This window comes from Suncus etruscus, chromosome 11 (genome assembly GCF_024139225.1).
Source record: "Suncus etruscus isolate mSunEtr1 chromosome 11, mSunEtr1.pri.cur, whole genome shotgun sequence".
NCBI classification, from domain to species: Eukaryota; Metazoa; Chordata; class Mammalia; order Eulipotyphla; family Soricidae; genus Suncus; species Suncus etruscus.
This window is the reverse complement of record NC_064858.1, coordinates 70,261,308-70,273,721: the sequence shown is the minus strand read 5'-3', so window position 1 is coordinate 70,273,721 and position 12,414 is coordinate 70,261,308. Positions and strand designations below refer to the sequence as shown.

The following is a 12,414-nucleotide window of genomic DNA, read 5'->3' as shown; positions in this document are numbered from 1 at the left end:
TGGCAGGTTTGGGGTACTATATGGGATGCCAGGGATCAAACTCTGGTGATCCACGTGCAAAACAAATGCCCTACCCACTGTGCTACCGCTCTGTTTTGGCATGTTTTGACCAAGCAAAAAGTAAATTCACTACATAGGAATTTGTCTAGTAGTCTTTTTAATGTTTCATAGCATAGTCACATGGGTTTGGTTTTGTCAGTTCAACAGTTTTTTAAAATGAAAGTAAACCTGAAAATCGTAATGGAAGCATTCAAGCAAATCTGTGCTGTCTAACTGATGCTTTCCACTGTTCCTAAAATTGGGGGTGCAGTCATTGCCTAAGAAATGTGCCCTGAACAACTACATGGATGTGAAGAAATTTTTCTGGCTGCTACTCTTTAAAGACTGACCTTCCATTGTCACATTTTAAAAAACTATGTCAATTCCTCTCACCCATTACTCTTCCTGCTGCTGCTGCTATGGTGAGCAGGACAGCACTTGCTCAGGTTTTGGTGCTCAGAATGGGAAAGCACATAGGTAATTCTCACATAGCATCCAGGTGTAGGGCTCCTTGTGGGTGACTCTGGTCTCACACACAAGCACACCATGGGTTGTCCTTCCAGATGAGGTGCTCACACAAAATCATCAGTTGTGGTGTTTACACACACCTCAGATGTGCTGAGGTTGTTCACTGTAGTGTTTGTGGCGAGAGTTTGCAGGAACTCTAGAACTGCACTAAGTATACTAGATGACTCCAGGCATCAAACTCACAGCCTATGCTTAAAGGATTGCACTTGCAGCTACCAAACTATTCCAGACCCCTACTATCATCCCTAACATTTTCCACTCCACTTTACTGGTGGTATCTCCTGATATTTTAGATTTTTTTTTTTGGTTTTTGGGTCACACCCGGTGGCACTCAGAGGTTACTCCTGGCTCTGTACTCAGAAGTTGTTCCTGGCAGGCAAGGGGGACCATATGGGATGCCGAAATTTGAACCACCATCTGTTCAAATCAGCTGCATGCAAGGCAAATGCTCTACCACCACACTATCTCTCTGGCCCCATTCTGGATTGATTTTTTTTTGTTTGTTTTTTTCAGTCACACCCAGTGACACTCAGGGGTTACCCTTGGCTATGCGCACAGAAACCACTCCTGGCTTGGGGGACCATATGGGACGTGGTGGGTGGGATCGAACTGCCGTCCGTTCTAGGCTAACACACACAAGGCAGATGCCTTACAACTTGTGCCACCGCTCCGGCTCCCATTCTAGATTAATTTTAAGTAAAATACTGGCTGAACCCGTCCAAAAAATAATTTGGTATATAGTTGTTTTGTAAAGTAAAAAAATAAATAAAAGGAGTGCTAATCTCAGAAATTTTACTGATAAGACAACGAAAACCAGTGCTTTTAGTGGTGAGCATGCATGTCATGATGGTTTATGGTAGAATCTGTGGAAGCCAAAGAATTCAGTCCTGACAGGACTCCAATAAGGGCATTCAGCTCCAGTGTCTTGTCTAGAAAATGGCAATATTCATAGGATCTATTATGAAGAGTAATTGGTGAAAACAAAAACAAACGTTTGAGAGAAGATGAGGAGTCCAGTTCCTATTGAAAAGTGATTCTCTCGGCTGGAAGTAGACTCAGACCCTCACAGTTCTGTCATTTTCAGTTTTCCCCTGGCTCGTGATTGGCCCTCCCATCCTTTTCAGCCTTCCTTGGCTTGTGATCGGTTTTGACCCCTCATTTTCTGGCTCTCCAGATCAGGCTTCCACTCCTGTAGCCCAGTGATTAATGTTCATGTTCTATCCTCTTTCAGAAAGTGCAAGTGGTGGTGACTGTTTTGGACTATGACAAGATTGGCAAGAACGATGCCATCGGCAAAGTCTTTGTGGGCTACAACAGCACCGGCGCGGAGCTGCGGCATTGGTCAGACATGCTGGCCAACCCCCGGCGGCCCATTGCCCAGTGGCACACCTTGCAGGTGGAGGAGGAGGTGGACGCCATGCTGGCCGTCAAGAAGTAAAGGGAAGAAGAAGCCTTTCTGCATTGCCCACCTAGTGCTCTTTAGCCAGTCTCTGTACATACCTCAGTAATCTGGGTCCTCCTTTCACGCTCCAGCCCTGCCTTCCTAATCCCAGTCCGTGGCACTTCAGCTCCTGGTTTAATTTGCACATATTTAAACGTAGAGCTCCCCCGCTCACCCCCATCCCTTCATCATCCCACAAACCCTCCAAATCTACTCTTCTTTTAAGCAATATGATGTGTAGATAGAGCATGAGCGAAATGATTTATTGTATTCCACCCATTGTATATAGCCGTATGCTAGAGATTTCTTTCTAGTTTGTTGTATTTGTATGTCGTAAGCGTTTCCTAATCTGTGTATATCTAGATGTTTTTAATAAGATGTTCTATTTTAAACTATGTACATTGACCGAGATATAGGAGAGCTGATAATATGAGTAAATAGAGTTTCGTCTGCATTCCAGCAAAAATGATCCATTTGTGAGGCACTAGTACAGAGAAAAGGACATCTTAAAGGACAACTTAAACCTGAGCTTTCTATTATCATTTGAGAACCCAGTGACACCTGTTCTACATAGAGATGAGTTAATCAAATTGGGTAGAATTTCTTTCCAGGCAAAATAGCATAAACTGGACAGTACCCAGGCTGACTTCTAGGAAGCATAGCCACAGACCAGAACAGCATCTATGTGTATATGTTAACAACACTAAAATCAGTGCTTCTCTCCTATAGGGAAGGAAGCAATGGAGTCACTGTTTCTTATTACCACATATGGAGTAATGACATGATGGTATCCCAGGTGTGTGACTGGGCATGTATGTGTGTGCATCTGTCTGGGGATGGGTGGGTAGGAAGAAGTCAGCATTTTTTGAAATATTGCCTGACTATTTAAAAAAAATTAAAAAAATGTAGCTCTCCATTGTCACCTTTCTACAAAACATGCATCCTGTGAATTCTGTGCCAGATTTCACACCTATCATAATTCCTAAATGTTTGCACATTAGACTTTGTAACAAAATATTTTATTACATGAAACAAGATGAGAAGGAATGCAGAATATTTTTAACACAGCAATCTGTGCTTATTACACAAAATCACTTTGTGGTAAACAGACAGTATTGTAATCCCATCAAAAGATTTATAAAACAAAACAGACAAAAAAAAAACCCATGATAATTAGCCATAGTTCTGAATGCACTTCAATTAAGCCAAAACAGCTAGTGATCTTTTTATATGCTCTTTTTACTTCAATAAGTTTTAATTTGTCCTTTAAAAAAAAAAAGGTGAAACAATAAAACCAAGAACAAGTTCTAGAAAACTGCAGTAACCTCTTAGGTATTCTAGCTGCTTGATTTAGGACACGTTTTTAACCGTTTTCCATGTTACTCTGTAGTAAATGGCACTAATACTAGTCATTCCCTACAAGTCTCCAATGACTGCTCTGTGTAACACTGTGACTGCCTTGTGTGCGTAGACGCATAGTTCCCTCAGTGCATAGCACTCAGTTTATTCCGTAGTGATATTGTGACAATACTGCCATTCCCTTCTACTGCACTGCCCAAGGTGTGTAGCACAAACTCTTCTAATGACAAAGGACCAATTCCTAACTGAAATGCATAAGACAAGCAAAGCTCCCTAGTTTGGGCTGGAATACACAGCTTCCTGTCAAGCACTGTGCACTATTTTCATCTTCTTCCCCACCCTGGGAGACGACCACTTTGTAGAAGGGCTTCCCTGCTCCTCACCCGTGCATGCGCCTCACTTCTGTGATTCCCCCTTTGAACAGGGGAAGTGATGGCGAAGGCTGGTCTTCCTCTATTCCAAACACCAAACAGGAAACAGAGGGGCAGCCTCACAAGTTCAGACAGTAGGAAATGATGCCATGTTTCAAAACTCAGAATTGACAAAGGGCTGTTGATGACAGGTGACAAACATGAAAATGGCTGTTTTCTGAGTTTTTCTAAAAACTGGAATTCCCATCATCATTCTTTTCTCAACAAAGCCCAGGCCAGTGCTTTGGTCTTTCTGTCCAGTAATAACAAACCCGTTAGAACTGGGGCCTTTGTAAAAGACAAAAGATCTCCCTCTCCCAACTTCTAGCAGAGACTAGACAAAGCACTAGTCATGAGGTGACATTACATATCAGTTTGAACAGATCTTTCCTATGTCAAGGACTAGACCTTACTAAAGAGAGGGGGTTGTTTGACATTTTTCTTGTTCTTCTTATTTTTTTAATTCCTGAAAGGCCATGCACTGACATTTAATTTCATTGTCTTCAGCTTTAAGTTTGTGCTGACAAACTTTGTTTGAAGACAGACAGGTTCGAACTGCCTACTACTTAGGATTTCTTGCATTGGCACACTACTGATGCATTCTCTCGCAACACTGCCAGACTTGGGGTCTTGCCCCTCGAATTAGTTGGGACTCTGCGTCTCTCCCAAACCCGTGACCGAACCTGCTTAAAGACCAAGATTCATCCTCAAATATTGCCACATGTACCTTTCTGACACAGCTGTGTAAAGTATTAGATTCTAATGCTCTAGAAAGATCCTAGTTGCCTTTGTGTATATTTACTGCCTGCTTGAGTGTTTCTATATGTGGGTTTTCTCTGTACCTTGTAGAAATGTTGGGGTGTTTCCCTCTGCCATAATGGCTCGCGCGTGGCCTGCGAGCCAACTACTTTAGCTGTAGATTTTATCTTCATTTTTTGATGAGGTGGTTTTAATTTTCTTTCATTTTGTGTAGTGAATTTCACAATAGTTCTATGATTGTTGTTAAAAAATATGACTTAACATATTACATGGATATTCAATAAAAATGTTTTATTTCCTGTTGATGCTACCGCCTCTCAACACTTTTTATTTTTCTTATTAGACTTGGATGCATCAATGACTGATTAACCTTGGGGACCAGTTAGAGGCAGAAGCAAATGAGTCAAAGCTGGCACTGAGTGGCAAATTCTAGTGAGGTCTCTGAAAGCAAAATGGTCAGAGGGAAGCCCATGCATAGAAAGCATCACCACAGGTCATGAAACTTGCCTTGCACACAGCCATCAGGTCTGATCCCAGCATTGTATATGTTCCTGCAAGCACAGAGCCAGGCTTGAGCCCTGAGCATCACTGGGTGTGTCCCCTAAACAAACCAACACAAAGAAGAATGCATCTAACTGAGTTCTTGGCAGGGTCATTTTAGTCCATGCTTTTTCTCTATTCTTGTTTATAATCATTTTGCCTACTCACTTTTTGACTTTTCTTTTGCTTTGTCAATAATAATATGTCCTCTAGGGCTTTCACATCACAGCCTAAATTACATTGTTTTTCCAGAATGGGACTGGAAACAAGGTTTATTAAAAAAAAAATTGTCAGAGGCTCTAAGGACACTTGAAGTTGCCTGTCTCTGTGATCCAAGCTGAGACAGGTTTCCCCACCAAGCTCCCTATTTACCAGGGACCTTCCATACACGGCTCCTTCAAGGGATGCTGGAGAGACAAGTGAGGGCTGAAGGTCCTAAAGGCCCCAAAGGGAACACATTGTAGGGCAGATGTGTAAATGTCAATCACAGTACTCTCTGGTAGGCCCCTGTGCTCTCCTGAATTTTGCCAGTGCCAGGATGGGGGTACTGGGCATATGTGGCCTAAACTCTTGTCTTCTGAGAGCTATCCCTTTTCTTCTACCCTCGGAACAACTTACCCAGGAAAAGGGAGGGAGATACCCTGTCTGTCTCCCTCTCAGAACTACTCACTTTGCCCCCTGATTTCCCTCACTTTGTGGGTTCCCAAGGGTGTATGCTCTCAATAAAACCCATGAAATCAGAACCAGCACTATGGGGGTCCTAGCCTAGAACACAGGTTCCCTGTATTTTCTAGAGAAGATAATACAGAAAAGCAATCAGAGCAAAACACAACTGGTCCAAGAACCAGGGCCAGAAAGTCTTGGAGAGCTCTTGACTCCAGCCCCATCATCCTCTTTTCAGTCAGCTTTTATCCGGCATTGCCGGAGAAGAAAAAGCTTATTTTCTTGTTTTAAAAAAAAAAAAAAAAAAGGAAAAGGAGGGAAGCACTTAATGTGAAGCACTTAATGTTTTTCACCCTCAGAAAAAGCACGTGGCAATGCTAAATCTAAGTGGAAATAAAGAAATATAAGAAGGGTTGGGTGGTTGGATCAGCATTATAAATACAAATATACGGGGCCCACAAAAAGAGATGGGTGGGGCCGGAGAGATAACATGGAGGTAAGGCATTTGCCTTGCATGCAGAAGGTCATTGGTTTGAATCCTGGCATCCCATATGGTCCCCCGAGCCTGCCAGGAGCAATTTCTGAGCTCAGAGCCAGGAGTAACCCCTGAGCACCACCACCACTGGGTATAACTCAAAAACCAAAAAAAAAAAAAGAAAGAAAGAAATAGGACACATCCAGTTGGCCCTTGTTCAATCTCCAGCACAACAGCTAATAATCTCAAATCCTGCCAGGAGTAATCCCTGAGCACAAAATCAAGAGTAAACCTGGAGCTCTACTGGATGTGACTCTCAAACAAAACAATCATATTGTTCTCAATAAGGAACTTAGCGTGTGCCTTGCAGAACTCTTGAAGGTAGGCACAACCCTTTCAAAATCTTAGGTCATCAAAGGAAAAATCTCTCTTCTTTATTTTCATAAGGTTTATCAGACTAGGACAAGACACATGGAATATTTATTATGAGGAAAATGATTCCACATCAGGTATTTCCAAGGAAATTGTAATCAAGAAAACTGGCCAAGGCAACAGCAATAGGTCACCCATAGATTATCACCATGGTAACTGTCCACAATGGACCATCTTAACATTCCAGAGACCAATATATTCAACATCAGAAATTTATCTACTTACAATTCTGGAGAGGCCCAAAGATCAAGATGTTGGCAAAGCCGGTCTTCATGCCTCTCTGCGCACATGTTGGCTAATCATTTCCTTTATTTTTTTGTTTTTTTGTTTGTTTGTTTTTAGGTCACACCCGTGTTGCTCAGGGTTTACTCTTGGCTCTGTGCTTAGAAATTACTCCTGACAGGCACAGGGGGCCATATAGGATACTTGACTCAAACCTGGTTCAGCTGCATGCAAGGCAAATTTCCTGCCACTGTGCTATCTCTCTGGTCCCTATCTAACCTTTTCTAAGATTGTGAGTCCAAGTAGCCCCAACATTATTTGAACTTTATTGCCTTATTTCCAAAAACAGGAAAATAAAAATGAGGAATAGGGAGTAGGAGCAGTAGTACAGTAGGAAGGGCATTTGCCTTTTAAGCAGCTGACCCAGGTTTAACCCCCAACATCCTATATGTTCCCACAAGTCTGCCAGTAATGATTCTTCAGTACAGAGCCAGGAGGAAGCCCTGAGCACTGTTGGTGTGCCCCTCTCAAAAGAGAGGACTAGCCTGACACTTTAAAAGTACATGAAAATTTTCCAAATTGTCCAGACCCATAATAATGCAGGAGAAATTTTCAGGAGGGAACAGGTCTGAAAACACTACACGACCCTGATGATAATATATATCATCAAAATAGAGGCTAGCTCTAGGTTATAGCAGTTAACAATGGCGTTTCAGCCAGAGTGGTTTCTCTGTCACCCCCCCACCAATACACATCCCCAAAGTTACCACCTTCATCTTTCTTTCTGACAGTCACCATCCTCCCAGAATAAATAGCCTGTTTGCTTGTGCAAAATATTCTTGGACCATTTGAATCAGGGAGCACACAGGATTAAAAATAATTTGTGCAAAGGATGTTGAGAATAATTTCCTTCCTCCATCAACCTTTCACATCCTCTGTAGGTATAGCCAGGTATAGGCACCTTTCTTAGGCAGAATTGTTGAAATGCCTGTGACAGCAACATAAATTGAGCTGGATTAAGGACAGGAACAGAGAGTAAATAAACAGAAGGACAGGAACTAGTCACTCATCTAACCAAGAATATTTCATCACATTCACAAAGAATAGATCAAATGCCTCAAATAATGTCATCATTATTGATTTTCTCTTTCTCTCTCTACTTCCCTCTCTTTCTCCCCTCCCTCCTTATCTTTTTCCTTCTCTCTCCTCCTTCCCCATCCCTCTCTTCCATCTTCTCCCTTCCCAAGCTCTATTTATCTTAGTATGGTCTTCATTGTCAGCAACGTCCAAATAGGTGTTCTTGCATTTTCCCCACCATCCAAGTGCCCAAGACCCTCCACCACTGCCTCCCTCATGTGAGATTCCCATCTCACATCTAGGGCTGAAAAGGTCCAAGAGGACCCCCACCAACCTCAGCTGCTTAGCATTCCACAGAGAGGGGGTCCCCAACTCCAGATACCAGATCACACTCCAGCCCAGATTCATTCCCTCTGGGCACAGCCCTGAAGAAGTCACTTAATTTTGTGAATTAAAGATAATGGCTATTGAAATGAGTGCAAAGAATTCAATAAGTGGTAGCGACTCTTTGTCCAGTCTGTCAGCCTTATCTGTAGAGTCAGAAGGACATAAGTGGGTCTGTAGGCAGTATCTTTTTTGTCTTTCTCTTCTTTTTCATTCCCCCTTCCTCTTGCCAACTTCTTCAATCTCTCTGACCTCTCTATAGAAATGAACAAACCGGGGGCTGGAGAGACAGCACAGCGGTGTTTGCCTTGCAAGCAGCCAATCCAGGACCCAAGGTGGTTGGTTCGAATCCCGGCGTCCCTTATGGTCCCCCGTGCCTGCCAGGAGCTATTTCTGAGCAGAGAGCCAGAAGTAACCCATTAGCACTGCTGGGTGTGACCTAAAAACCAAAAAAAAAAGGACAAACTGGGGCCAGAGAGATAGCATTCCATATGGTCCCCTGAGCCTGCCAGGAGCAATTTCTGAGCGTAGAGTCAGGGGTAACCCCTGAGTGCTGCTGGGTGTGACCCAAAAACCAGAAGAAAAAAAAAGAAATGGACAACTATTTATAGCTCACAGGTAAATATGGGCAAATACTAAGTTTGCTGATTCAACTCAAGTCCTGTCACTTTAAAAGCCACCTATGTTTCCTCTGCCATGAAGATTAACACTTAAATTCTTTGGAGTCACAGTTACTCATGTTCCTGGGCATTCCTGCTCCCTTTGTTCCAAGCCCCTGGATTCTAGCAGCACAAATATCTGAGTCAATGCAAGTGCACTCACATATCCCTGACTTCCCCAATGCCAAACCTTCTGCCTGGAACTCTCCACCATATTATGTTAGTGAAGCCATCGAAGAGAAACTCTGGGGTTTGGAGACACTATTGCAGGCAGGAGAGGAAGAGACCTTTTCTGAATAAGAGACCCAACCTGACCACTCCCTGACTTATTTCTGGGTGCCCTCTAGTTCCATCCAAGTTGTAGTAGAAGACTACATATTTTGGTGGGTGGGGGACTAAATGGAAGAGACACACCTGGCTGTGTTCAGGGCTTACACCTGGCCTGTGCTAGGGGATCATTCCTGGTGGTGCTCAGTGAATCACGATGGGTGCCAGGTACCAACTCCAGGTCAGCTAGTGAAAGGCAAATATTTTAACTGTCATATTAACTTTCCAAATCTTTATCTTTTCTTACACTTGAGTAATACTTCATTGCATAGCTACACCTCAATGCCTTCATCTACTCAACAGTTTTTGTATAATGAGTTGTGTAGAAGAGTCTGGGGAATCTGGAACAATAACACTGCAACTAATGTCTTGTATTGCCTTGTCTTGCATGTGCCAGATCCAGCAGCTCATATATTCTGTGCCCTACACAGAAGAGATCTCTGAGCACAGAGCCCCACCAGGAGTAAGACCTGAGCACTATCTGGTATGGCCCCAAAACAGAACAGAGTATAAAGACATCTTAATATTCTCCAATGGTTTTCTATCTCACTAAAAAGAAAATAGGATACCTGACTATGTTTCCTACATAGTTCTCCATGTTCTGATCACATAACCCATCATGGTAGTCTTGGCTTACCCAGCTCATTCCTACTTGCCCTCAACTGCACTCTGCCTCAGGGTTTTCTCACCTACTGCTGCTACTGTTCTCCCCGACCTCACTGGTCTTTCTCCAGAATTCTTCATTGCACAGTGACTTCCAGCACCCTCTTTTCCTCCCTTCTATTATGTTGATAAAGCACCATCGTGTGCCATACAAGTTTCTTATCTATCTGTTGACTGTGCTCAAAATTAATTACCTATAAGGTATGTACTTTTTTTCTCTGCTTTGCTTATTCCTGTACCTCTAGCACCTAGAAAAAAATATACCTGATCCATAGCATTCATTCAATAAATATTGACCAGTAAATACACAAGCTATTTCAATTCACAACGTGATTACTGATTGTAATGTCAAGTTGAATAATTAAGAATGGAACCAATAACTAAGCATTCAATATTATGTTTCCCAAGTTTTAATACTTAACCCCAATAGATTTCTAAAGGCATCTATCAAGACTTGTGAAGCATGTTAACCCATTTTCAGACCATAATCATATCCTTCAGAGAGCTGGTGATTTCAAATCTTAGTTGCCACTAAGCATCAGTTTTTCCTCTCTTGGATAATTGTTTCAATCTACTCTTTAGAAGTGGTGAAGAAAAAAATGGCAGAAAATTGCTGTTATAATAGATGGAAAATTAGCAACAACAAAATACTGATATTTTCGGTTCATTTAACCCCTAATAACCTGTCAAGCCACTCTTTCTGCCTGACAGCTTCTGTTAGCAGAGAACAAGCAAGACCAGCTTCTCTCAGGTTTCTGTCTCTTCAAAAGTCTCAAACAAAGTAAGCTAATTGCTTATCATTTATGCAGAATGAGAATGGGACATTGCATTTTCTTATTACTGTATACAAATCAATTTCCTGATTTGCTAATGCTTCTGGAACTGTGAATCTCAACTTTCAAAATGCATTTTTCTCCCTCAATCTATATCTAAAACAGCTGCTTATGACCTTGAAGTAATTTTTCTTTGATTTCTTTTTCTTCAAGTTACATTGCACTTAACATGATTGTTCCCATGCATCATTGCCATAATCTAAAGGAACTTCCAATTGACACAAAACCTTCATTTTTCCTTCCATAAGACTTTAATCTCTGCATTTCTCCCAAACTTTACCAGCCTCCTGGCTCTCAAATACATAAAAGATATATAGAGTTTTAGGTTAAATAACTTAAAAGTTACAGAGAACAAAATATATTCTTAAACAACAAAAAATAGTTACAATAAAGTTAGTGTGAACAATATTAAAATGTTTAAAATAATTATCAGAATTTGTAAGTAGAGGACAGTAGTAAAATTAGCCACTATGCCAGTGGAATAGAACAAAAAGAAAAAATATGCATATATAAATACATATAAAAGAATTTAGTAGGGGCCATATATATGGTACAGTAGGTAATGTACTTTCCTTGCACACCATCAGCCCAGGCTCAATCTCTGACATTCCATATGGCCACCAGATGCCAGCCAGGAGTAATCCCTGAGCACTGCTGGATGTAACTCAACTCCCCCACCCCACCACCAAAAAATATAATAATTTAATATATAAGAAATTTATCATTTCAATCACTAAAAATGTAATCCTATTTATGCTCAATCCTTTGGAACACATTTAAGTCCTATATCATTCCTATATTGGGAATGCTTAGTCTACGACTAATAAAACAGCATTTAAAAACTAACAAAGGAAAATTTCATGACTTCATCTCTTCTGATGGCTGCATAATATTTCATTGTGTATATGTACCATAGTTTCTTTAACGATTCATCTATTGAGGGACATCTAGGCTGTTTCCAGAGTCTGGCTATTGTAAATAACACTGCTATGAATATAGGTGTGAGAAAGGGATTTTTGTATTGTATTTTTGTGTTCCTAGGATATATCCCTAGGAGTGGTATAGCTGGATGGTATGGGAGCTCAACTTCCAGCTTTTGGAGAAATCTCCATATCGCTTTCCACAAAGGTTGGACCAGACGGCATTCCCACCAGCAGAGAGTTCCTTTTTCTCCACATCCCTGCCAGCACTGCTTGTTCTCATTTTTCCTGATGTGTGCCAATCTCTGTGGCATGAGATAGTACCTCATAGTTGTTTTGATTGCATCTCCCTGATGATTAGTGATATGGAGTATTTTTTCATGTGCCTTTTAGCCATTTGTATTTCTTTTTGTCAAAGTGTCATTTCTTCTCCCCATCTTTTGATGAGGTTAGATGTTTTTCTTGTAAAGTTCTGTCAGTGCCTTGTATATTTTGGATATTAACCCCTTATCTGATGGGTATTGGGTGAATAGTTTCTATATACAAGGATGTATATGGAATCTATTATGCTGAGTGAAATAAGTCAGAGGGAGAGAGAGATAAACACAGAATGGTCTCCCTCATCTATGGGTTTTGAGAAAAATGAAAAACATTTGTGTAATGATTCTCAGAGACAAAATAGA

General features: G+C 41.4%; 1 protein-coding gene across 3 annotated transcripts in view; it reads left to right on the top strand.

Moving 5' to 3' along the window:
- The window catches only part of SYT1 (synaptotagmin 1), a 594,801-nt gene extending 589,960 nt beyond the window's left edge, over positions 1 to 4,841 (top strand). For all 3 annotated transcript variants that reach the window (XM_049783494.1, XM_049783492.1, XM_049783493.1), the window contains one exon: positions 1,799 to 4,841. In XM_049783494.1, the coding sequence (XP_049639451.1) occupies positions 1,799 to 2,005 (207 nt within the window). In that variant the 3' untranslated portion in view covers positions 2,006 to 4,841. The remainder of the gene's footprint in view (positions 1 to 1,798) is intronic.
- The last annotated feature ends 7,573 nt before the right edge of the window (positions 4,842 to 12,414 follow it).